The sequence below is a fragment of the Choloepus didactylus genome, chromosome 23 (genome assembly GCF_015220235.1).
Source record: "Choloepus didactylus isolate mChoDid1 chromosome 23, mChoDid1.pri, whole genome shotgun sequence".
Taxonomy (NCBI): Eukaryota; Metazoa; Chordata; class Mammalia; order Pilosa; family Megalonychidae; genus Choloepus; species Choloepus didactylus.
The window spans coordinates 11,423,127-11,449,811 of NC_051329.1; the positions used below are offsets into that span (position 1 = coordinate 11,423,127).

Here is a 26,685-nt window from a genome sequence, read left to right on the forward strand (position 1 = left end):
GGTGGCCTGTGGACATAAGTCACCTCATAATCTGTGGTGTGGCTGACAGCGGCCCAGTGCCCTTAGGCCGACGGGCAGGGGCCCTGTCTGCTGCACTGCGGACCTGACCGGGTGGGGGCCGCTTCGCCTGGGAGGGTCCGCCTGGGACAGCCAGAGCCGCGCATCTTCAGCTGTCTGGGGGCTTGTGAAGGGGCACCCCAGGTATGTCTTGCCCTAAGAGGTTTGGGGGACAGACCCTCCTCTGACTACATTTTAGAAACTGTGGTTGCTCAAGAAAGGTGGAGTTAAATTCAAGTCAAAAATATGTTACTACAGTAAAAATAGGATTATTTAAAACAAAAATACGAATTGGTTTCACAACACAAGCCACAGTGGCCTGAGTTCTCGCTGCAGGCATCCGGTGGGAGGAGGGGTTTGCAGAAAGGAAGGCCTTGTGGCGGCTTGGCTGTCACGTGGCCCTAAGACTGTCTCCTGCTGCTCTGAGGTTATCAAGACTTGTCAAGCAGAGCTGCGCAGAGGTGAAAAGGGAACTTGCTGTGGGGTAAACCCCATGTCTCCCTCAGCTACTCAGCCCTAAAAGGTGGAAGCACTCGGGTAGATCCTTGAGAGCCTGGGCCTCCAGCAACCCCTCACCCACGGTCTCCAGTGGAGCCAAATAACCCACTCGCCACTGCAGATCGAGCCCCAAGGCTGGCACTGGCACTGGTGTAGGCCTTCGAGATGCAGCTAACAAAACCCATGAGGCTGCTGTGTTCCCTCGGGCTCCTGAGTCCAGCTGGGGTGAGTGGTAAGCGCCAGGGAGACAGGGATGGGCGACGTGGCAGACGCTGCTGGGGGCGAGCTGGGGGAGGACCCTTCCAGAAGAAGCACTGGAACCAAGAGCTGAATGACAAGAAGAAGAGGGGAGGGGGTTGCTCCCAGAAGGAGCTGCAAATGCAAAGGCCCTGGCGGGGAGCTGGCAGGGAGGCCTGCAGGTCTGGGGGGAGTAAGGGGAGAAAGGTGAGTGGAGAGGTTGGGAAGGCCAAGTCTGGAGCCAGATCACCCAGGGCCGCATGGCCTTGGTGAGACCAAGAGAATCCGGAGTTGATTCTAAATGTGATAAAGTGCCGTGTTTAGGTGATGGTGTGATGTGACCCGAACTGATTTGCAAAAGATTTGTCCACACCCCAAAATTCCCTAGGATGAGGAAGGAATAAAGGAAGATTAGAGTGGAGCTCAAAGTTCCCTAACATTGCAGAGGGCCCCAAAGAAACCACCTGCAAAGTTTTTTAAAAAGGAGGGAGGGACAGGAATGAGCCTGGCCTGGGAATCAAAGGATTGAGAAAGCCTTCTTGACCACAACGGGGAAAAGAAAGGCAACAATAAAAGTTTCAGTGACTAAGAGACTTAAAAACCCAGGTCCCCATTGGAGACTCGATAAAAGTTTCACTCACTAAGTTTATTTCTCAGAAACTTAAATCCCCCAGAGTGTTCCAATGCTGGATATGTCCCTAAACCCAGAGGCAACAGCCTCTTCAAGAACATCAACCAGATGAATCCCCTTTTCCCATAATGTTGACACCCTTTTGCAATATGAACAATTTAGGGTGGTCACTGCTCAGCTATCCTGAAGATCAAGACAGTGATCAGACGAAAGGGAGGAGTAATAACAGACAAGATGGGATTCAACATAGGATTACGAATACTGAATCTTTAAATAAATATATGTATTTTAGTCTCTACGGTATTAGAACAGCTAGAAGGAAATAACTGACATGGTGGAACTGTAACCCATAACATTGTTTGAAATTTGCTGTATAACTACTTGTTAAATCGTACTTTGAAAGTTATTACTTTTCTTTTTATATGTTATATTAGACAATAAAAAATGTTAAAAAAAAACAAAAGGGAGGGGATGGAGGGAGCAACAGCTTAAGAAGATGTGAGCAAAAGACCCAAAGAACTGAAAGAAAAGGAAATCTCACCTGGTTCTAATCTCATTTTGTCACCTTCAGTAAACAATTGGCACTCCTGGCTGGACAAATGTGCAACCCGACGACGTGGTGATTCCCCGAGCTGGAAGTAAATGTGTGGTTGCAGGTGCACACTTGGGCATGGACACACTTGGGTGTGGTAATGGATCGGGCCTGACCAGTTTTACTGTCTTTCCACCATCCCTACATGGCTGGACCTGCCTTCTTATTTATTAGCCTGTCCTGGGAGAGAGAAGGAAACGTGATCACAGCGCACTAACTTTTGTTTTCCCGCAGCAGTCTCCCCAGCGACTGAACACGCTTCCTGCTCCTCTGCTCTCAGCAAGCCCCAGGGAACTCAGTGCCTCCACCACCCCAAGACAAAGTCTCCCCGGGTTCTTCCAGGGTGAAGCCCCACCCTGGAGGGGTTTTTCATCCCATTCCGATCCTCCCTCCTCCTCCTCCTCCCTGTAGGGATATGTGGTCTTGGCATCCACTGCCCATACTCCCCCAAGCCCTGATTTCAGATACCATCAGGTAATTGTAGGAGAATCCCTTTGAGGCTGAAAGGAGGTGACTGAATTTCGGGTGACGGGCCTGGTCGGGCTGTCAAGAGAGCTGCTGGGCAGAAGGTGGAAAGAACAGGTTCCAGCGTTCCCCACCAAGCATCCCCCTCTCCGAGTCTCTGGTGGTTGTGTGGGAAGAGCCCTTGTCTGTCACCACCCCAAGAATGCCTTGGGAATGCTGGGGCTGTGTTGGTGCTTGCCTCCCTGCCATCCCCGAGAGAAATCTGGAGCAGGCTGAAGGCAGAAGCGTTAGTTGGGCAACTCAGAGGCACATCTGGGGAGAGCAGTCGATATTTACGCTGCAGTCTGTGCAGTACCCAGAGGACAGGTTCAGAGTTCTCCTCTCTGTCAAACTCACAATATGTGTGAGCATCAGAGCAGGCAGACGTCGGGGCCTCGGACTCTAGCAATCTGGGGCAAAAACCTAGGTGATAATCTGTTTGCCAAGTACTGTGGGAACAGTTTCTTTCTGTTTTTTATTTTTTTATTTTTTATTGTGATTGTTCACATACCATACAACTATCCAAAGACCCAAAGTGTACAATCAATTGCCCATGGTACCATCATACAGCTGTTCATCAATCACCACAATTAATTTCCTTCCCCAATCCCTAGAACATTTTCATTACTCCAGAAAAGAAATAAAAAAGGAAACTCCAATCCTCCCATACTCCTAACCAACCCCCCTCCATTACTGACTCATAGTTTTGGTACAGTACATTTGTTACTGTTGATGAAAGAATGTCAAAATACTATTAACTGCAGTATATAGTTTGCAATAGGTATATATATATTTTCCTATATGCCCCTCTATTATCACCTTCTAGTTATAGTGTCATACATTTGTTCTAGTTCATCAGAGGGATTTCTAATATTTGTACAGTTAATCGTGGACATTGTCCACCACAAGATTCACTGTTTTATACATTCCCATCTTTTAACCTCCAACTTTCCTTCTGGCGAAATATGTGACTCTGAGCTTACCCTTTCCACCACATTCACACACCATTCAGCACTGTTTGTTATTCTCACAACGTGCTACCATCATCCCTGTCCATTTCCAAATGTTTTAGTTCACCCTAGTTGAACATTCCCATAACAAGCAACCGCTCCCCATTGTTCAGACTCATTCTATATCTTGGTAACTTATATTTCATGTCTATGAGTTTACATATTGTAATTAGTTCATATCAGTGAGACCCTGCAATATTTGTCCTTATGTGTCTGTCGTATTTCACTTAATATAGTGCCCTCAAGATTTCTTCATCAACGCTTTTTTTTTAAGACAGTGTTGTTCACACACCATACAGTCCGTCCTAAGTAAACAATCGGTTCCCTGTATAGTCACGTATTTATGTATTCAGCACCATCGCCACTATCTATATAAGGAATCTCCATTCCCAGAGTTTCTTTTAATCAACTCTGACTGTTAATCAACTCTGACTGAGTGAAGGAGTGGCTTGGGCAAATTTTCTATTGCATCAGCATTAGATAACACAGCAGTTAAGGAGCTGCATTTCTGGATTCAAACAGCCCTGGGTTTGAATCCTGGCTCCGTTACTGAGTAGCAGGGTGACCCTGGGCAAGCGACTGCCCTTCCAGGGTTGTCTGAGGACTGAATGTGATGACACTCGGTGCCCAGCTCATAGTGAGCCCACGATTCCTGCCAGTCACTCACATGTGGCTGGACTCAGGAAGGGAGTCTGCTAAAGAGGAGGAGGCTGTACCTAAGCCAGGGCTCAGACCGCAAAGCTTCTCATCCTTAATGTGCAAAAGGATTACCTGGCGATTTGGCTGAGACACAGAGCTGGACTCAGCAGGTCTAACACGCTCCCAAGTGAGGCCAGTGCTGCTTGTTTGGGGGCCCTACTTTATGAAGCCAGCTGGACCCTCCCGACCTGAGCACCCCGCAGAGCAGAGGCACCAGCTGGAGGTAACAATACTTGCTCCTAGTTATTAGTCCAAACCAGCACCAAGAACTATGTATTAGTTTTGAATGCTTACAACAACTGGCAGGTACTTTTCCTGTTTTAGAGATGACGGCTCTGAGGTTCAAAGAGGTTATGTGACTTGCCTAAGATCACACGGCTAGTCAGCACAGTCAACCCTAAATTCAGACTTTGGGGCTCTTTTCACACCTTCCACTCAGAGGCACAGCTGTTTCAGGATCTCTCAGGGACTTCCTGAAAGGCACTGGCTGCCTCACCAAGGAGAGCATCCTCTGCCCTGAAGAAAATACTCGAGTTTCTCCTGAGGATTTTATTTCAAATGCCAGGTTATCGCTGAGTCCCCCTCAACAGCCTTGGGGTAGGCTCCATGGGGGTGTGTTTGCCATGGGGGCCTGGCTCGACATGTGGGGTGTGTGGAACCAAGCATCAAAGTTTCTGTGCTTGTGCAAACAAGGAGAGTGGCTGAGCACAGGGCAGGACGCTATTTTTCCTTCTGCTTGTTAGGGAGAATGTCTTTAAATGTTGCTTTGAATCCCCCTACATGACATCCATTGTTTGTTTGTTTGTTTGTTAAAAACTGACATTAGATAAAGTCAGGGTGTCAGAACGGGAACCAACCAACCAAATGTCAGACATCTAATGCTACTTTGCTTCTAACAGTTCCATTTGTGGCAATGAATTCACAGATAGGGGCAATGGAAAGCCAGAGAGGAAGCTGGAGCTAGAAAAAAGATTTTTATCAGAATGAAGACTTACTAAGAAAGAGAAAACATTGAATGAAAAGTGGAAGAGAGAAAAGAGTCATACAGACTATCAGAGAGATCTTGGTTGAGAGTTACATTTCAGTTAATGCTTTGGAGAGATGGAGCCACAATTATATTAGGTCAGCACATAGTGGTTGACCTTGGTCAGAAGTATTTTGTTGACCTTGAGTGGAAGTCTGTGTGAAAGCAGTTTAGGAAGACTGGTATGGTTAGGGAAGCCTCCAGCAAAAGACGGGATTTGAGATTTCCATAAGTAGAGAGGGTAGGATGGGCATGGGAAGATATGAGGAAAACTAGGCAGCCAGAGATGAGAAAAGCTGCTGTTGGGGAAGGGCGAGTCCCACAGACACACAAGCTGGAAAAAATGAGCCTGTTAACTAACTTGTGTGCAAGATCCTGGCATACACCATGCACACACACAGGGCCCAAGCCCATTGATGCACCCTTGGACAACTAAATATCTAAGCTAACTCATTCTCTCCTTCCCACCTCCTGACCAAATCTGCTGCTTTTCCTGGCCTTCCATCTTGGCGAACAGCACATGGTGGAAACCTTAGCACTGTCCCCAGTTCTTCCCTAACCCTCATCTCCACAGCTACCTCTCAATCCCACCTCCACGCTCTCTCTCCCAGCCATCCTGAAGGTTTCCAATCAGGCCCCCATCATCTCTCACTTCAGCGCTCTGCGTCCTGCCTGTCTCCCTTCTAAAACCCATTGTCCGTGCCATCCTCAGAGGGAACCCTCAAAAAGATACATGAGAATACATTGCTTCAGGGCATACAAATCTGGGGTAACAAAAATGACAGTACCAGAGATTAAGATTTATGAGAAAGCTTCAGTGACCAAAACAATGTCTTCTTGGCATATGAAAATAGATCAATGAAATAGAACACAGTTTAGAATCACTCAAATACATAAGGGAATTTAGTGTATGAAAAGGTGGCTTTTCATACTGGTGGAGAGATGGATTATTGAATAAACAGTGTCAAGAAATCTGAGGAGCATGTAAATCTCTCTTTATACCAAATAAATTCTCAAAAGGATTAAAATTTAGAGTGCTAAGTATGAGCAACAAAAGTACTGTACTAAAAAAATATGGGAGACTTTTTTTGTGTTTATAATCTCAGAGTGGAAAAGGCATTCTAAGCATGACATAAAAGCCAGAAGGTATAAAAGAAAACACTAACAAAAAAAAAAAATCTGTAAGATAAAAATACACCATTAACAAAATAAAAAGATAAATGATTGGCAGAAAGTATTGGTACCACATATGACAGACAAAATGTTAATTGCCTTGATATACATACAAAGCACTTTCAAATCAATTTTAAAGACAACAATCAATCCTACTGAAAAATGAGCAAGGGACATGAACAGAGGAAAAACACATGACTTCATATAGACAAAGACACTCAAGCTCACACATAAGGGAAATGCAAATTAATATTATTTTTCACCTTTCAGCCTAGTAAGTTAAAAGAAAAAATCTGATAAATTGTATTGGTGAGGGTGGGAGGAAATGGCATACTCAGATATGAGGAGAGCAGGGGTGGGATACTAAACTGATGAAACCTTGGAGGGCAATACAGCAATCTCTGCTTTGAAACTGTAAATGCCCTTTGACTTAGTGAGTCCATGTCTATGAATGTATCTTGACGTATATCAAGAGTATACACTGGAAACAACTTACACGTCCTTCCATAGGACAGTAATAAAATAATCAAGGTACAATTATCCAGTGGAATACTACGTAGCGGTTAAAGGGAATGGGGAAGCCCTCCTCGTGCTGTTAGAGTGATTTCCCACGCCACCAAGTCACAAAAAGTCACAGTGCTTTGCAGAAGGGAAGGGAGGGTCTCTGGGCTGCAGTCAGTGACTGGAAGGACACTCACTTTTCAGGTCTCTGCGCCGTCCAGCTAGCTGGGGGCCCTCGAAGCCGGTTTCTCCTTCCTCCTTCGCGCACAGCGTGACCATCTCCCAGACTCCTTTGCTTCGAGGACTGATGGATCACGTGCCTGAATTCTAGCCAATCAAAGAGGCCCAGCCCATAAACCTTCCCACGTGACATCGTTAAGGTTTTTCTCTCTCGTCCTTGCGCTCTCTCCCTCGGGTTATCTGGAGTGGCGCTGAGCCCTAGAACCGTTTTGGAAACCAGGTGTCCATGTCAGGGTTGAACAAATAAAGGAGCTGGGTCCCTGAGTTGCCTAATGGAGGAGAACACCATGTGATTTACAACTTAAGTGGGGAGTTGATTGTATTTAGCTACTGGAATTTTGGGGCGTACCTGTGGCAGCATTCCTGCTACTTTATCCTTTTGAGAATATACTAGCTCTCCGAAGCAAAGCAAAACCACACACATTGTTGGTCTTCTTCGGCTCTCAGATCAACACGTTTGCTTGGTACTTCACTGTTAGCCTTGGCAACCTCTTTGGTCCCAAGGGGCTCCAGTCTCAAAGAGCTTCTTGAACACGTGCTGCCTAGCTGTGCCCCTTTCCCCCAATTCTCTGCTGTCAAAACACATGCATCGTTTCCACACCAATGCTGTGTGTCAATAACGGGATATAAGGGATATATTTTTTTTTTTCCTTTGGAGTCATGAAAATGTTCTAAAATTGATCTTGGGGATGAAAGCACAACTCGGTGATTATTCTCAGAACCCTGATTTTACACGTTGGATGCACTGTATGCTATGCAAATAAAACTGCTTTAACTAAATAAAAGAAAAACATATTCATCTTTGCCATAGGTCAGCTCCTCTCGCAGGTTGCTGTGCCTCCTCCTTGGGCTCTTGTGGGCTTTACCTGGTTGAAATGGACACATTTGACCTGCCGCCCACCTCCGTCCTAGTCAGGGTTCTCTCATTTTCCTGGCATCAGCGGCGTCCAGCTCAGAGACGTCTGCGGACTAAAACGATTTGCAAAATCCTAACTTTCTACCTCTGCCCAGTTAAGGAACGCTAATCTTGGCAGTCATCCTTCTGTTCCAACCTCCTCACCACTGCTAACAGGGCCTTGTGTGTCTGGCCCGTGCTCACCTCTCTCTCCTCATCTCCTATCACTCCCCCTTGTTCCCATTAGGGGTTCAACCAATGCGTGCTGAATTCGGGGTATGGGGTCTCTGCAATGCCCGGGCTCCCTCCCGCCCCCCATGCTCTTCCTTAGAGCTTTACCTGACTAGCCTCTCTCCTCATTCACGCCTCTCTCGTCACTCCCTGACCTCTATATTTCCAAACAGTGCCCTCGGCCCCAGCCAGCTCGTGACCCTCGTCATCTCCTTCGTAACCCTTCCTTCGATAAGAAACATCTGGTGTTTGCGGCTGTATCTCCCACCGTGTAGGCGCCCGGGGGTTCAAAGCAGCGGCCTGAACTCGGGAGGTGGGGTCATTACCCGTCCCCGGCGCGCCACGCGGGCGGGTGGGGGCGGAGGCCGCGGAGAGCGCGGCGGGGCACCAGCCCAGAGCGCCCGGGCTCCAGCGCCCCCCACCACGCCTCTCCCATTGGCCGGTCGGGGGCGGTGGCAGGCAGGAGCCCCGCCCCGCGCCTGCCCATTGGCGGCCGGGCCGGGGGCGGGGAGAGGGCGCGGGCGAGTGACCTCCGCCTGGGCCGCCGCCGCCCGCGCCTCTCTGCACTCAGCTCCCGCTGCAGCATGTTGCGCGTTGCAGCCCTCGCCGCCGCCGGCCTCGGGCCCCGCCTGGGCCGCCGCCTCCTGTCCGCCGCCGCCTCCTCGGCGGTGCCGGCCCCCAACCAGCAGCCCGAGGTCTTCTACAACCAGGTGAGCCCCCGGGCCCCCGGGCCGCGCTTTGTTCTTTCCCGAGTCCCGGCGGGATCGGAGCCGGCAATCTCCCCAGGTCCCTTCCCCGCTTTGGGCCTCAGTTTACCCATGTGGGGCCCCGGAGGCGGTTACTGTGGGTGATCTTTACGCACACCTTCCCTTCCCGCGAGCATTTTGGGGCCCCTTCGCCACCACGGACAGTCACGGTCCATTATCCAGCTGTGACTTCGGCGGCTCATTGGTCTGTCTCCAGCCGCGGGCGGTTTTCCTGCGCCAAGTCTCGGGGTTCCCGAGTCCTCCCGAGCGGTCCGAGGCTTCCAGGCGAAATAGTCGCCGCTTTGTCTGCGCATTGTCTTCCCGTAGCCCACCAGACGTGTGGTCTCAGTCTCTCTGCAGAAATTTCTACGGTCTTATTCTTGGTTATCTTTTCCCTCTTGACTCCTGCCCTCGTTCAACAAAGTTCAACAGGAAACGCGAACTCGAGAGGGAAGGAGGGGTAATTTATAGCTGAGCATTGCCACTTCTCCGGGAAAGGCCAAGGCCACCCTGCGCTCCCCTCTGTTTCCACCGCTGGGCATTGGGATGGGGTGGGGGACATTCCCCTCGATGGCGTGATCCCTAAATGGCGTCCGTGTGGCTTCCGACCAAGCAGAGCAGGGGCTTTCCAGGATATTAAAAAAAAAAAAAAAAAAAAAAAAAAAAAAAATCGATCCACAGGACTCTGGAACATTTTCTCTTTTCATCTTTGAGTTTGGTGAGGTGCTGGAATTCAGAGAGGAAATTGGCTAAGAAAGAGTTCGTTTAGCTTTGCAACAAGTGCCAGTTGCTGCACTGCTCTGAGCTTAAATTTCTTCATCTGTAAAACGGGAAGGGTGTCTACTTTAGAGAGTGGTTGTGGGAGTAAATGCGAGTGATATACACGCGTTAGCACAGGGTCTCTTACATTTGGTAGGCGTTAAGTGTAATAACAGCTCTTATTCTGTGTGCACATCTTTTATGCCAGCTACTATTCCAAGCATTTGCCTGAATTGTTCTTTAACAATTCAGCGAGGTAATACTGCAATTATCTGTATTTTACAGATGAACAGGCTGAGTCACAAAGAGTAACTGCCTAAAGCTCAAAGTCAGTGGAAAAGTTGGGGTTCACACCTAGACTGCAAAGTGTGAACTCCTAACCAGAATACTCCATGGTACTGTTGGTGCTGCTTTAGGCATCTGAAAAGAAAGGGGCATCCAACCCTTTGGGATCCTTGCTGACTTGGGGTGCTGTCTAGCCAGCCCACAACTGGCTGCTTTCAACAGTGAACCTGCTTGTCTGTCCAGAGCTTGACTGAAAACCTGCACAAGGTGACAGGGTTAAAGCACAGCTGTGTAATTTTTAAGGAATTTTAGAAATGGTCATTTGCTGGGGAATAAAATGAGAGATAAAATAAAATATCCTTTGCATCACACAAGCCAAAGATGCAGCCACTAATGCTCCCTTGCTTTGCTGCTTAACTGGGGACTTCATGCTTGGATAACTTGAACTTCGAAAAGATGAAGCAGAAATATCCTCCAGGGAAAGGTGGAAGCACTCTGAGCCTTTGTGATCACAGAAATCTAATTAAGATCTTCACTCTTTGTGTTCACAGGGACATGAGGAAACAGGGTCCAAACACAGGCCCAGGTCTGGTAGATAGTAGGAATGCTATTTTCCAGATTTAACCCAGGAAAGTAGGCTGGGGGAGCAGGGTGATTTTTTTTTTTTTTTTTTTTTTGTTACGACTTTTTGAAATCATACAAGTAACACGTGCTCATTGTGTAAAAGCCCAGAGAATCCCAACGTTCCCAACGTAAACTTCCTGGATCCTCCATTGCACCCCCTCTAAAAGCACTGTTAACAGGTAGGTCTGTGATCTTGCTGATTTTTTTTTTCTTTTTCTTTTTTTTTACTTTTACAGGTGTGTGTGTGAGAGAGAGACAGAGAAAGAATGAGTGTATGAGACAGAGCATGAGCCAGATTTTTTCTTTTTTATGTAAATGAGATCCTCCCACATACTGTTGAGAAGCTCCCTGTTTCATTGAACAGTGTATCTGTATTATCTTTGTAGGTCAGTTACATCCAGCTCTTATTTATCCTTTTCAAGGACAGCAAGGCATTCCACGCTCTGGAAGCAACGTGCTGCAAAGGGCCCCTCTTAATGGCCCTTGGGCTGTTTTCAGTGTTCCTCTGTGGCAAACCTTGCCATCTAATCTAAAATCTTGTAAGTCTCTTACCAGAGATGCTGGGTGCCAGCTAGATCATATGCCTGACCTTTCCCCTTCTTTTTTCAGGGATGGTGGTTATTGATTCCTTGAAGTTTAAAGAACTGTTCTGGAGTCAGTTTCCAAAATAGGACTACTCTGGATAGGCTGTGAAGTTGCTTCTGTGGGTCCTGGGTTTTCTGGGCATTCGGGAGTTTATGGGCTCCGGGGGCATGGGGCACAACAAACCTGTCGGGTCTCTCCTGGAGCCGGAGGCAACAGATGATGGGTTAGTTCTTCCTCCCACCTGTTTCTCAACCCCAAAGAAGTAGAGTGGGGTGGCTGGGCTGGTCTTTCTGCCTCTACCTTGTCCCAGTGGAAACTGCAGGGTGGGGGACACTTCTTGGTGGGGTTCAGAAAGTCTGGATGTTGTTGTTCTTCCCCCAGTCTTGGGGAGCTGGTGATGAGCGTGTTTCCTTGGCAGTTTTGGAGACACACCTCTGTTGATGAAATAATTCCCTTTTTTCATTCTTTTTTCCTCTCTAATGTGAAGAGTAATTAAAATCTGGAAAGACAATGCAGAGGAAAATCCAAGAGACAGTGTTTTCAGCAAAGTAATCCCTCTGTATGGGGCCTGGCTAGTAAAAGTCTTCAACATCCCAATTCATATTTGTCCATAATAACGAAGAAGTATTATTGTCAGACACCATTTCGTAGTCTGGAGTCACACTACCGGCCACTCACGAGTTGATACGATCTTGGGCAGATTCAGTTGTTTAACAGACATTTCCTGAGCACCATCAGTTCCAATAAACAAAAGAAACAAGAATCCCTGGCTGTGGGAGGCTGATTTCTGGAAGGTGGAGACAAACAAAGCAATCAGTGAAGCGCATATTATGGTGCAAGGCGATTAGTGCTATGGAGAAAAACAAAATAGGGGAGAGGAGTGTGCGCAGGGGCAGAGAGTGGTATGATTAAACCCTGTACCTCAGGGGCAGAGAGTGGTATGATTAAACCCTGTACCTCAGCTGCCTTGTCTATAAAATGGGGTGAAAATCCCATCTACATCCTAGGGTTGCTGTGAGGATGAAACCGGGTCATCCTGTTATCGTCAGAAAACATGGTCCTAAATAGTCAGGCCCACTTGATCCCTCATCAGACAGAGAAACAAGTCTCTCTGCTTTGGTGAGAAGGTGAGTTTACTGAAGATGCGTCAACAAGGAACTGGAGGAAAAAAACTTTCCAAGACCAGTGCAGAGTGAGAAGAGTGGTTTGGGTTTTTATAACCCAAAACAGATGAAGAAATGGCCAGAATCTAGAAGAAGGGGAAAAAATAGGAGAGAAAAAGCTGTTTGGCCACCGTCTCCTGTTATCTCAAAGTCCTCCCCTCATTCAGGCTTGTTTTTCAAGAAAAAGGCACTGGCCATCAGACTATCTGCTGATACCCGTTGCAATGTGGGGAGAGTTCATGGGAACAGAGTAAATTTTTTTGTTGTTGAGATTAGAACAACAGCAAGTTATTTGAACAAGAGCTTTTTAAGCTTTGAGTAACTAAAGGCTGCTTGAGTGGAGTAATCATAATGAATTTTTTTTTTTTTTTTTTTTTTTTTTTGGCTACTGAAGACTATGCTAAGCATTTTTCAGCTAAAGAATTATATTGAGTATTTTTTCTACTTATTCAGCTATCAGTCCTTGTCCATCCTCAGCCAGTGCCTGGCTCATGGTTAAGGTCCCTACATATCTGTTGCAAATTTACTGTGTACCTTAAAGAAGAGCTGGAATGACAATGGCGTGAAACTTATAATATAATAATGCATAACTGTCTTCTGTGGTACCGTTGTAATTTATTTCCTGAAGGGGTGAACAAGATTGTGATTAAAGTTTAATGGAAGTTCGGGGTGAATTGAAAATGCATTTTTATTTTTAGCCACTGCCACAACACTCAGGAAACAGAGACCTGGCAAAAAGGAAACTCCGTATACGGAGTTTTCTGATTACAATGTAGTATGTTGTCAATACAAAAAGTCAAGTGTTACATAAGTCTGCACTGGAAATATGCATAGGCTAGCACAAATGTTCATTGCAACAGTTAGTATTAGCAAAAGCTTGGAAACAAGCCAGACTGCCCTCAGGAGGGATGCAAGTGAATAAAATATAACAGTTATAGGAAGGAATAATTTGATGCCTGCAGAAGTTACAAAGAATTAACTGAAATAACATATACCCACATCATGGATCTCAGCCATGTTTCAAGGTGGGGGAGGAAGACTTCCTGCATTCTGCACAATGTGAAATTATGGAAATTTTAAAACTTCACAATACAAAGTTTTACAGTGCATGTGGATAGATATATCGCCGTATAAAAGGTAGAAAAATGTACTGGAAGGAACGTACTGGAAGGGAGGAGCCACGTTTAAGTTGTTCTCATTTGTGTTCCCAGCACCGGCTACCAAACTTGGCAGATAATCCCTGCTCAGTAAATATTTATTGAACGCATGGTTGGTTGCCACTTATGAAACATTACAAATTGGGTTCCTGGAGGAGGGAAAAGCTTGCTGAATGGGAACTCAGCATTTTCAGGCCTTCATTGTAAAGTATTTGGGAGTTAACATGAGTGGGACATGCAGGGAGTTGCTGAAATTGGCTGAAGGAGGGCAACCACTGCAAGACAGAAGTTGCCAAACCCTCAACACAATCTCCAAACAATGAAGATTGCTTCAGGGCCAGGACTGCGGAACAACTGACAGTCCAGTGCCAGAAGGGCTCCAGCAAGTGGGGAGGATGCCTGGCCTTGGCCTTAACCACGAGCGGACCTCCAGGCTTCCAGACGATTTCTGTGAAGTGTGGGTGTGTGCCATTCCATGTCTCTCTTGAACTTTTCTCCTCCAGATCTTAAAATACAAAAGAGAGCATCTGTTCTCTATTGCCCAGCAGTTAATAACAGACAGCTAAAGAGCAAATGCCAGACAGATTGTAACCTCAGGTGTTAGAAAACCACACCATTTGCTCACTCACGGTTTTGGGAAAATAAGGTACCCCAGGGCGGTAGATTTCCTGGGTAACAGATCCCCAGTCCCTTCATGCATCAGAGCTTGGACTAAAATCTTTGTAGAACGTGCCCTGCCTCCTTAAGTCGGGGCTACTGAACACAATTTGATCTTTTATTGGCGACCTTGGCAGATGGTGAATGCCCACTGTTGTCATGGGCTGGGATGCCATGCCGTCCTCTTCTTTTGGCCTCCTCCCCAGGATCCAGCCGCCCTGTCCACAGCTCTGCTGAGTCTGCCCCAGCTTTAACCCTTGCCCTGCCCCGCAGATTTCTGTCCCTTTTGCGGTTCCTAATCTGCAGGAGCCCCGAAAGCAAGATATCCTAGGGAGTGAAGAACTGTACTAGCCTTTGACTCAGCAATTCTATTTTTTATACAGAAATCTGCCCCAAGTTTGCAAAGATGGATGTATTAGGATGTCTGCTGCAGCAACACTGTTGGGAATAGTGAAAATTTGTCCGAAAAGTGCATTCGTGGGAAATGGTTAAATAAATTGAGGAATGCGCCGTAGCTCAAAGTAACAAGGCAGATTTGACTGGGGAATGACATCCAAGATAAACTGTTAACTTAGAAAAACAAGTGATGAAGTAGAAAGTGTATTATCCCCAGCGAGGACGGAGGCTCCCTGCATCTGTCCCGTTCCCTGCCGTAGCCCTGGTGCTGAGCACAGTTCCAGGCACACAGTAGGTCCTGCACTGGAACCCTGTATGGTGTGCCCCCCCATCCCCACCCCCTTCAGCCCCTCTGCCCTCCCCTCACCATGCCGCTGCGGCCATGGTGCCCCCTTTCAGTTCCTCCTGGCCTTGAACCCTTGCTTGCTGGCGTCCCCCACCCCCCGCCCCCCGTCTGTTGAGCCTGTTTGCTTTCACTTCCGACTTTTGCTTGCTTTTATTTTTTAAATTATGGTAATATATGTATAACATAAAATTTGCCATTTTAACCCTTTATAAATGTACAATTCGGTGGCATTAATTACATTCACAGTGTGGTGCTGCCACTGTCTACTTCCACAACTTTTTCATCACCCCAAATAGATACACTGTACTCTTTAGGCCAGCACTCCCTGTCTCCCCCTCCCCCTGGCTCCCGGGAGCCTCTGATCTACTTTCTGTCTCTGTGACTTTGCTTATTCTAGATATTTCACATAAGTGAAACCATGCACTATTTGTCCTTTTGATTCTGGCTTCTTTTACTCGGTTATAATGTTTTCCAGGTTCATCCATGTTGTAGCACGGACTTCACTCTTTTTATGGCCAAGTAATATTCCACTGTGTGGAAATAGCACACTTTGTTTATCCATTCTTCTGTGGATGGACTCTTGGGTTGTTTCCATCTTTGGGCTGTTGAGAAGAACTCTGCTGTGAACATCTGTGTACACGTCTCTGTCCGCGTCTTCTGTTGGCTTTTCTGTTGAGCCTCTCCATTAGGATGCTGGCTCCAAGGAACTGGACGTTTCTGTTTTGCTCATAGTGCCGGCATTGTGAAGACACTCCCTTCAAGCTTACTGGGAACATGGATGAATGACTCCAGTTCTTACAAAATGAAGGAGGAATTGTTTATTATAATGCATAGGAAGTAAAATATTTGGATGAAAGAGCTCTAAGTGTTTTGCCAGCCGTCCACTCTTGAGGTTGCTAGGAAGTGGCTCTGCTTCTGGAAACTGAAGGGGCAGCAGGGAGGAGCCCCAGCCCGGGTTGACCGAGCTAAGCATGTTATGTAAGTCAAGCTTTGGGTTTCAAGGCCGGGAGGTTATACAGCTTTTGGCCTGGAGTCTATCCTTGTGTTTACTCAAGAGAAATTGCTGTGAAATTCTCATCCCTTGACAAAGAACTTGGCAGGAGAGGAGGGCTCGGTTCGAGGACCGTTTCTATCCCAGCTCTCTCCGAGGGAGGGGCCACTGAAATTGGGCTCCAGGAGAAGCGACATCTACACTGGAGGAAGGGCCAACTTCCTGTTAGGTGGATCCAGTTGAGAAGAGAGGATGGGATTTTTAAAATTCTGCCAGACCCAGTGAATTAAGGGCTTGAAAGACAAACGGATGCCATGGAATGGTCCTTCCAGTGCCCAGTGTGAGACTGGGGGGCCACCCGGGGAGGAAGGGGTGAGGCTGGTGGGGGTTTGGCCAGACCGACCACCTCACTGCCTCATGCTTCCTGGGCTTTGGAAATCAACAAGCCTTTTTTTTTTCAGGACAAACTAATTGAGGACGCAGCTGTGCCCTGGCCCTCCGCCCGAGGATCTTTAGCCTGAGAGAGATGCAGGGTCCAGAACAATACATAGTCACTGCAGTTGTGAGGAGTGTGTGAGGCCTGCACCCTTTTCATCCTCACCCCAGCACCTGACCTGTTAGGTGAGGAAGCACCTGGAGGGCTGCTGGTCTGCCCTGGGCACAGCCTGTGAGGGGGACCCTTTGCTGGACACAGGCCTATCTGACTTGGAGTTCGGTGCTCATTACACAACCAGAACAAAAATGTGAAATCGTGATGGGGCAGTAAGTCAATTGTGGGAAGGGACTCTGACCTCACTAAGTGCAGGCCTGGTAGCAGCCAGAGGGAAGACTGGGCAAAGAGCCCAGGCCTTGGAGTCCCAAGGGCTTGGGTTCGAATCCTGGCTCTGCCACTCACTGCTCTGTGCACTTGAGCAAGTGGCCTGGCCTCTCTGTGCTTCAGCTTCCTCCTCTCTGAAATAAAGAGAACAATGCCCACCTTCTAGGTTTTCTGTGAGGACTAAATGGGAATAATCTGAGTAGTGAAGCTCCTGGTTCAGGGGCTGCCAGGTAATGAGCAGCCAGTAGATGCTGTTTCCATGACAGGTGGGCAGCCGAGCAGTGACGGAGGCAGGGGAACCGGTGGCCAGGGAGAACCAGCCCCTCTGCAGGGTGGGCATCCTCCTCAGTGGAGCCGGGGCGTACTGCAGGGGCCTGCCCGGAGTGACGCTGCACCCTCAGACTCGGCCACCTCATCCCATGGTGCTGGGGCCTGTCCTCCACTTGCCCACATGCTCCATAACCGCAAGGAGGCATGAAGCTGTGGGTGTGAGGCTGTGAAACCGGAGCCTCTGTGGGAGGTGAAGACAGACAGGGAAACCAGTGCCCAGCAGATGGCTGCAGGCTGCTCTGCCTTTGCCAAGCCCTTCGCAGGCATTATTCCAATTCTTGGCAGCCCCATGAGGTTCTCTCTCCTCTACATTCACCAGGAGGAGGAAGCCGATTCTCAGAGAGGGGAGGCATGTGCTCAGGGACCTCGGCTGAGAAATGCTGCCAGAGTCAAAATTTGCCCTCCCACAACTCGGTCCTGGGCAGAGGACCTGAATAGACATTTCTCCAAAGAAGACAAACAAATGGCCAACAAGCACGTGAAAAGATGCTCAGTGTCATTAGTCATCAGAGAAAAGCAAATCAAAATCACAATGAGATCCTATTTCACACCCACTAGGATGGCTAGAATAAAATAAGATAAGCGTTGGCAAGGTTGTGGAGAAACTTGAACCCTCCTGCACTGCTGGTGGGAATGTAAAATGGTGCAGCTGCTGTGGAAAACAGTTTGGCGGTTCCTCAAAACATTAAACATAAAATTCCTGTATGACCCAGCAATTCCACTCCTAGATACATACCTAAAAGAATCAAAACCTGGTATCAAACAGATATATGCACACGCGTGTTCTATTCAGTCACCAAACCGTGGAAACAACCAAATGTCCATCAGCGGATGAATGGATAAACAAAGCATGGTGTTTCCGTACAACGGAATATTATTCAGTCATAAAAGGAAAAGTTCTGATCCTGCTACAATGTGGATAGACCATGAAAACATTATTCTAAGTGAAAGAAGCCAGACCCCAAAGGTCACATGTTGCATGATTTCATTTATATGAAATGTGCAGAAAATGCAAATCCATAGAGACCTAGAGAGTAAATGAGGGGTTGCCAGGGGCTGGGGAGAGAGGGGAACACGGAGTTACTGATAACGGGTTTCCGTTTCCCGTGATGAAATCGTATTTGGAACTACATAGAGGTGGCAATCACAACACTGTGAAGGTACTACAAGCCTCTGAATTGTTCACTTTAAATGACTAATTTTATGTTATGTAATTTTCACTTCAATTAAAAAAAAATGTGGACTCAGGGCTGCCTGGCTTTGAAACTGAACTCCACTTGCACACGTGATTCCTCCCTCTGTAAAGGACCCATCAGTCCGCTCCCAGCCCCTCCTACAGGAAGAAACAAAGGCTCTCGTTCTGCAAAGATTAATCACCAACCAACTAATATGAAAGCACCCAAATATGTATTTCACAAGATTTGGGGTTAATGTTTACCCACCTTGTCTTGCCAAATGCCAAGGTCCTTTTGCTGTGGGTGCAGAGCTGCAGGTTCCAAAGAGACAGTGGGGAGGAAGGGTGGCGTAGAAGTAGGGAACTTGAGCCCAGCTGCCCCTCAGGATCCTTCCTGTGGCACCTCGCTCACCATCACAGCCTTGCACACTTACCTCTTGCCCGGCGTGGTGCGGACACGCAGATGCATTTTCTCAGTGGCCCTCCTGCCCCTGTGTGGGGAAGGCACTCTTGCGGTCCTCTCTTTATGGATAAGGAAATGAAGCCTCTGAGAGGTGAAGTGACTTGCCCCACGTGGCACAACTGGGGCCAAAAGAGCCCAGATACGTCTAGATTCGGGTCTCAACTCCCCACTCTTGACCACGGAGCTGCCCCTCTGTCCCCCGGCCCTGCTGGCCCCAGCTTGAGCCAAGCTCCAGGCTTTGCCTGGTGGCCTGGTTTGGCAAATGGTCACAGCTTCTGGTCCAGAGTGAGGGCAGATGACTCCAAGGGTCGTAAGGCACGGCCAGACCACACTGGGGTGCTGGGGCTGAGGAGACCCCTCAGGGAAGGAAGGTAGAGAGCTGGCCTCAGTGACCATCCTTGTCTGCATCCCACCTGTGGCTTTTTTTTTTTAATAACAGTGAAAAAAGAACACCCAAACCATCCCCCCATCCCACCCTATTTGTCATTTAGTTTTTATCCCCATTTTTCTACTCATCCATCCATACACTAGATAAAGGGAGTGTGATCCACAAGGTTTTCACAATCACACTGTCACCCCTTGTAATCTACATTATTATACAATCATCTTCAGGAGTCCAGACTACTGGGTTGGAGTTTGGTAGTTTCAGGTATTTACTTCTAGCTATTCCAATACATTTAAAACCTAAGAGGTGTTATCTATATAGTGCATAGGAATGTCCACCAGAGTGACCTCTAGATTCCATTTGAAATCTCTCAGCCACTGAAACTATTTCGTCTCATTCTGCATCCCCCTTTTGGTCAAGAAGATATTCTGAATCCCACGATGCCGGGTCCAGATTCATCCCCGGGAGTCATATCCTGCGTTACCAGGATTTACACCCCTGGGAGTCAGGTCCCACATAGAGGGGAGCCACCTGTGGCTTTTGCTCTAGCCCTGGTGCAGTGACCACAGACCCCTCCCTTTGAGACCAGCTTCCCCAGCCGTCAGGGAACAGCTGGAAGATTTATTCTCTGCACTCTCCTGGCATGCAGTGAGCAGACTTGGGCACTTGATCCAGAAGCTTTTGGCCAGGATCCTTTGTCTGAGAGGCTGAAGAAGCTTCCAGTCTCTCTGACACCGGCCTCACGAAATGAGCGTCAAGCTGCCCTGGCTTGGCCTGGCCGCTGTTAACGCCCACAGCCGAGGCGATGGCGATCGCCAAGTCTGGCTTATGTGCCAGGTGCTGAGCTGAGGGCTTCACGGTCTGCCCTTCTCCCTGACCCCGTTGCTCTCACTTCCTTCCTGGCTCACCAGCCACCCTGGCTGCCTTTGTTTTTTTCTCAAAAGCACCAGACTCATTCCTGCCCCAGGGCCTTTGCACTTGCAATACCTACTGCGTGGACCGCTGGTCGTCCTGTGGCTCCTTGTCTTTCAGGGCTCACGTCACATGTCTGCTCCTCAGAGAGGCCCTCCTGACAACTCCTACCTCCAAGGCCTTTGTGGTTTTGTTCTCCACCATGTCCTCTGCCCCAGAACAGCACACGGCAGATACTCGCTAAATATTTGCTGAGCAAATGAAAGAATCATGTAATTCAGTCCTCACAGCAACTTTCTGCAGTGCTGTGATAGGGTGGAGATGGTTGCAGATCCTCTGCAGCTCCTGCCAAGCAGAGGTGCAGGCACTTTCCCCCTCCCTGGGGATCTGGCCTGGGCCTGGGACTCACTTTGACCAGCAGCATGTGGCTTCCGAAGCTAGGTCTTAAGAGGCCGTGGAGCCTCCTCCAGGGTCTTCTTGGGAAGGCAGCTGCCACGTGCCAGGTCTGTTGATCCTGAAACAGCCATGCAGGCAGGGAGTGAGCCTGGGCACAGGGAGGCAGCGCCCCCTGCTGGCACGAGTGGGGAAGCCACCTGGCACGTCAGCCCACGCCCCGGGACTGCAGGTTACGGACACAGGACACGGCTGTGAGTGGTAATAACAGCTCCTTCCTCTGAGCCACCGAGTTACCCGGCAGTAGCAAGCTGGAACGGGAGAGCCAGTCTCCTCATTTTTCAGACAGAAGAAACGAAGTCTCCGAGAGGTCATTCGACTTGCCCAAGGCCATGAAGCCCAAGGTGGCCAACTCCAGTGGGCTCCAAGGCTGCACTGTCCCGAGGCTAATTCATACGCATTCATGTTTGTTATATATTTGAAAATATTGCTCATGGTTAGAATTGAGTTGAGAGCTGATCCTGAAAACTTTTCTCCTCTCTCATCGTAGATCTTCATAGACAACGAATGGCATGATGCCATCAGCAAGAAAACGTTCCCCACTGTCAACCCATCCACTGGGGAGGTCATCTGTCAGGTGGCTGAAGGGGACAAGGTGAGGATGACTTATTTAGCTCAGGGCCAGGACAGGGAGGGTGGACAATGGGCAAGGGTGATTTTGTTTTTTATTTTATATGGTTTTGTATGGTTGAAACTTTACCATGAACGTGCATTGCTTTTATAATTTAGAAAATGGTTAAAAATTTGAAAGAAAAAATCAAGTAAATGTCACTTCAGAAAAAGCTACCTGGGTTTGATAATACGTAGCGTGTGGAATTCCAGGCTTGGGAGTGAATTTGGGAGCCTCTAATCCAGTCTGTCCTTTCCAGACCCAGAAGATGAAGGTCAGAGAAGGGAGGAGTACAGCTAGATGGGAATCTTATTGAATAGAAGTTGGGTCTCCTAAGATCTAGTCCTAGATAGGTAGTAAATTATGTTTGATTAAAAAATTAGTTGTCTTATACACTTAGTGAAATCACTTCATTTTTCATAGACAAGGCATTAATAATTCAAGAGTGCCCTTCTGTAAGACCATCTCTGTATTCCAGTCTAAGCCCCCGCCCCCTCTGCTAAAAGCAAATGTGAATATCTTTCTGGTTCATGGAGTAGCCTGATAGTAAGGAGTTTAATATTGATGAAAACTGTGCTTCCTGCTTCCAGATAGACATCTCCCTATATGAAAAATGCTAGTTGTGTTTATTTTACTGCTTCCCTAAGGAGAGGGAGGCTGGTTCACCGGCATTTGTTGGAAAATGCATCATCATAGAAGAAATGGATAATTCTGCTGGGCTTTCTTAGGCAGAGGGAAAAATGATAAAATTTCCAGATAGTGAACTTTAAGTGGCTCCTCTCTCCAAAACTCTTGGGGGATTTTGAGAGGAAAATATGAAAATAGAAACTGCCACGATTCTCTTTCCTTCCGTGACCACTGGGAAGGAGAGAAGAGGTTTTGTTATTCGCCCTGTTGGTAAAGCCTGAAGCTTGTCAGGGGGAACTCTGGGACGAGAGAGGCCGCCTGAAAGCAGTGATTCTGAGGGACCCCTGCACGAGCCTGGACTGCGTGGCCAGTCTGTGCCCAGAAGCCTCTGTGGGTGTGTTTGGCAGAGGGGTGGGTGGTATTTGGAGGAGGGTGTCAGTGAGAAGCCTGAGCTGCTTCAGTGGGTGTTTTCCAGGAAGACGTGGACAGGGCTGTGAAGGCTGCTCGGGCCGCGTTCCGGCTGGGTTCGCCCTGGCGCCGGATGGACGCTTCTGAAAGGGGCCGGCTACTGTACCGTCTGGCTGATTTGATTGAGCGGGACCGCAGCTACCTGGCGGTGAGTCCTCAGCCCTGTCCCCTCTCATCCCGCATAGCAAATGGGCTCGAGGCATCTGCAAACAGGCAGGCCCACGCCGCCAACGAGCAGCTGGTCGGAATGGCTCAGGGTGGACACATTTGGGTCACGCCCGTGCACACAACCAGAAGAGCCTCTCACTTCTGCCTTGGATGCAGTGTGCATCAGTTTCCCATGGCTGCTGTAACAAAATACCATAAAACTGAGGGCTTAAAACCACAGAAATGTATTTTCTCCTAGTCTTGGAGGCTGAAGGTCCAAAATCAAGATATTGGCAGGGCCAGGCTCCCCACCAGCTTCTGGTGGCTGTGAGGTCCTCCTTAGTGTTCCTTGGCTTGTAGGCGCATCACTCCTACCTCTTCCTGTCTCCAGTGGCCTTCTCCTCTCGTGTCTGGGTCTGTGTCCATATTTCCTTCTTATAAGGATGCCGATCATTGCATCAGGGCCCACACCTAATCCAGCAGGGATGGGGGGGTCAGCATTCACCCCAGTACACTATAGGTTTGGCTCAGACAGGAAGAGACTGGGGGAAGGAGAGGAGCCATGCTGGGGAGGCTTTCCTGGAGACAGAGCCCCAGGGATGGACCTCTCTCCCGTCCCCCTCTGCGCGGTGTGCCTTCTCCTGGCTGTGAAAGGTGGAAGAAACCAAAAGGTAGGCAGTACCTTCCCCTCTACCCAATCCATCCTGCATACGGCACCCAGCGTGAACCTTCTAGAAGGCAAATTATGCCACAGCACTCCCTTCTTAAGCTGCCCATGGCATCCTCTGTCCTTAGGATAAAGTCCTGTTCCCTTGACACAGTCCGCAAGGCCCTGCCTGGTCTGGCTTCACCACAGCCCGCGCCGGGCTCGCCCCTCACACACGCAGCTCGGCCTTGCCAGCATCCATCAGGGTCTTCACTGCCAAGTGTCTTCAAGCCTCAGGCCTCTGCACGCTGTTCCCTCTGCCTGGGATGTGCTTCCCTTTGTTGCTGTTTGTCCCTTGCCTTGGGCTGAGTTCCCTCCCACATACCCTTCAGGCTCAAACCTAAAGGGCACCCCTAGGGAGGTGTTTCTGGGACCTGGTGAGAAGGTCTGACCTTCTCCTTCCCTGCCCTCTGAACACATACGCTGATGGCTTTGTCATTATTCGCCCTCTCTCCGCTCTATAAGCTCCATGCTCGTAGCTGTGTTCCCAGCACCTAGTTCTAGCAAAAAATGCTTGTGAAATGACTGAATGACGAGTTGGCGCCTCATTCCCACCCCTGCCGCCTTTGGAGAGGGAGGGGCAGTGGTCCAGAAGTGTCCACACACTTACCAGCCAGTGGCGTTCAGTGGCACAAAGGGGCCTGTCACCCCTGGCTCCTGCCAGCCCCCGTCGGTGCACACTCCAACACTGCCCGTCAGCCTGCTTGCTTTGTTTCTCCCCTGCACTGTGCTGACCTTTTTTTTTCTCAGGCCTTGGAGACCCTGGACAACGGCAAACCCTACATCACCTCCTACCTGGTGGATTTGGACATGGTCCTCAAATGTCTCCGGTAAGGGCTCAGGTTTCCTGTTTCTCCTTGTTCTTGCAGTGCGAAAAGGGAGCGAGTGGTCTGGGGAGGAAGGAAAAGCAGGGGAGTAGGAATGGGCGGTGGTGAGTGGCAGCCGGCAGCGTTTTGCACCCCTCGAGACACCCTGTCTCTGAGTGGCTTCAGTTAGGCAGAGTGAGTTTATGTTACCTGCACCCAGATGGCTCTGACAAAGCTCTTATTCCTCATCTTGTCCTTTTTGGTCAATAAAATATCTATGATTAAACTAAACCCAGAGTGAGCAGAAGGAAGGAAATAATAAAAATTAGAGCAGAGATAAACAGAACAGAGGATAGAAGAACAGTAGAGATCAATGACACCAAAAGAAGGAAGGAAATGAAAAAAACTAGAGTAGAGATAAACAAAACAGAGAATAGAAAAACAGTAGAAATCGATGACACCAAAAGTTGGTTCTTTGAAAAGCTCAACAAATTAAACAAATTAAAGAGAGAAGACACGTATAGCTAAAATCAGAAATGAAAGAGAGGACATCCCAAATGACCTTACAGAAATAAGGATTATAAGAGGGTACTACAAACAAATTCCTAGTAAAACACAAATGACCAAAACTGACTCAAGAAGAAACAGAAAACATTTATGATTAAGTGACAACTTTTGACACGGAGAGATTTTCCCAAGAGATGGAGTCTAAATAAGTGTCTCCAACTCCTGTGATCGTTTTACATTTTTGCAATCTCCTGGTGATTTCTTTTTTTCTGGTGACTGGTTGATGCTTAGGATAGCTCTTTGTGCACAGGAAGTGCTTGCTATTTGTTGGGTCCATGCTTTTCCACCATGGAATTCAACTTGATCCATGGTTCTTGGATCTATGGATTGGAGCTGGGCTGGTCCGGCATTCACATGTCAACAAATCTGGGTCTTTGTTAAAATATGGATTCCTGGGTATCAGCCCCAGAGAACTGGATAGAGTAGGATGGATGAGGGAGCCTAGTTTGATGTTTTTAGGATTCTGAGGCTTAGAAGTTAGTTACCTAGTGTTAACCTAGTTACTGTGACCCTACCAGTTCTTTGAGTCTTTCTGGGAATATGCCAAAGCAAGTGTCTGTTTTGAGTCTTACCTTTCTGCTGGGATGTGCGGGGTTCCCTAACTATCATTGACTAAAGCTGTGGACTTTTAAATTTTAAGGTATCATGCAGGCTGGGCTGATAAAAACCATGGGAAAACCATTCCCACTGATGGGGACTTCTTCACCTACACCCGCCATGAACCTGTGGGGGTGTGTGGGCAGATCATTCCGGTGAGTGCTAGCGGAGAGTGACGTGGGCTCTGCCTGGAAAACAGGAAGTAAGATCCAGCAATCTGAGACAGACTCATTGCAAAGGTGTGAGGTCCTGTGGGTTGACGTCAGGAGGAGGGATGGAGTGGTGGTTGAGAATAGGGGCTTTAACAAAGTCAACCTGAGCTGGGGTCCCCTCCCTGGTACTCACTAGCTTCATGATCTTGGGCAAGTCACTTATCCCCTTAAGCCTCAATGCCCTCATGTAAACAGAGTAATGAAAATAAGACCTCACTTAGGGAGGTAGGGGGCACTGGGGGCAGTAACGCATGAGCCCTGCTTCCTGTGGTGCCCTCGTACATGCAAAGCACTAAGAGATGTGAGCTGCTATTTTATCATCAAGCACCTGCCTTGTCCATACACTTTAAACCTTCAGTCACATCGTGGGGGGCACATGAGGGGTTCTAAGAACTTGGTGGCCACTTTCCCTCTGGGGGTGCCACTGTCTGCTGGCTGGTGGAGTGCTCAGAGGAAGGCTTGTGTGGGGGGGCCATTGTCTCTTGCAGTGGAATTTCCCACTCCTGATGCAAGCGTGGAAGCTGGGCCCAGCCTTGGCGACTGGAAACGTGGTGGTGATGAAAGTGGCCGAGCAGACTCCGCTCACCGCCCTCTACGTGGCCAACTTGATTAAGGAGGTGCGTGGCTCCCTTCCACCTTGACCTCTAAGTGCCTCTGTCTAGGCTTGCTCTAAAGGAGTGGCCCCAAGGAGGGAGGTGGGAGTAGAGCAGGGACTGAGCTCTGCTCCCCCCATATTTCTTGCCAAGCGTCTCCTCTCTTCCCTGTGTTAGCTTCTTTGGGGCTGCCAAAACACAGTACCCCAAACCAGGGGGCTTAAAACACAGAAATTTATGCCCTGACAGCCCTGGAGGATAGAAGTCTGAAATGTAGCCTTCGGCAGGGCCACACTCTCTCTGAAGGCTCTGGGAGAGTCCTCCCTGGCCTCTCCTGGCTTCTGGGGGCTCTTGGCCATCCTTGCCCTCCCTTGACCCGTGTCAGCATCACTCCAATCCTGCCTCCGTCTGCCCTTCTAAGTCTCATCTCTTCTTCTAAGAGCACCAGTCATTGGCTTTAGAGCCACCCTAATCCAGTGCGAGCTCATCTTAATTTAACTGATTACATCTGCAAAGACCCTACCCCAAATGAGGTCACATTCCAAGGTTCCAACTGGGCATGGATTTTGGGGGGACTGTTCAATCCTGTATAGGCTCCATTGCAAGATCCCCTTTGAAGACTGAGAACTGTGGTTCTAAATGAATGTCTTGGGAGAGGTGGGGAAGCAACTACTGGAACCCCCAGGAACAGGCTTCTTGTACCTGCCAGTCGGCCTTCCTCTGTGGCGCCTCAGAACCAGTGCCCGCTCCTGCCACATCCTGGGCCGTCGTCTCAGCCTCCCTAGGAAGGGATCAGTTTTTCCCGTCCTCAGCCCAA

The 26,685-nt window shown here is 48.5% G+C and overlaps 1 protein-coding gene and 1 long non-coding RNA gene across 4 annotated transcripts in view; one reads left to right on the forward strand and one right to left on the reverse strand.

The window, feature by feature from the left end:
• The first annotated feature begins 8,841 nt into the window (after positions 1-8,841).
• Positions 8,842-26,685, forward strand: part of ALDH2 (aldehyde dehydrogenase 2 family member) — a 29,471-nt gene continuing 11,627 nt past the window's right edge. Inside the window, 6 exon segments of the mRNA XM_037817052.1 lie at positions 8,842-9,002; positions 21,026-21,130; positions 22,248-22,388; positions 23,844-23,923; positions 25,107-25,218; positions 25,764-25,892. Of these exon segments, the coding sequence (XP_037672980.1) occupies positions 8,877-9,002; positions 21,026-21,130; positions 22,248-22,388; positions 23,844-23,923; positions 25,107-25,218; positions 25,764-25,892 (693 nt within the window). The 5' untranslated portion in view covers positions 8,842-8,876.
• The window catches only part of LOC119519430, a 52,928-nt gene continuing 45,039 nt past the window's right edge, over positions 18,797-26,685 (reverse strand). For 2 of the 3 annotated variants that reach the window (XR_005214018.1, XR_005214019.1), the window contains exon 5: positions 20,057-23,983. This is a non-coding gene — a long non-coding RNA (uncharacterized LOC119519430). Of the gene's footprint in view, positions 18,814-20,056; positions 23,984-26,685 lie in introns of those variants that run through there. The other variant, XR_005214020.1, reaches the window with a different exon arrangement.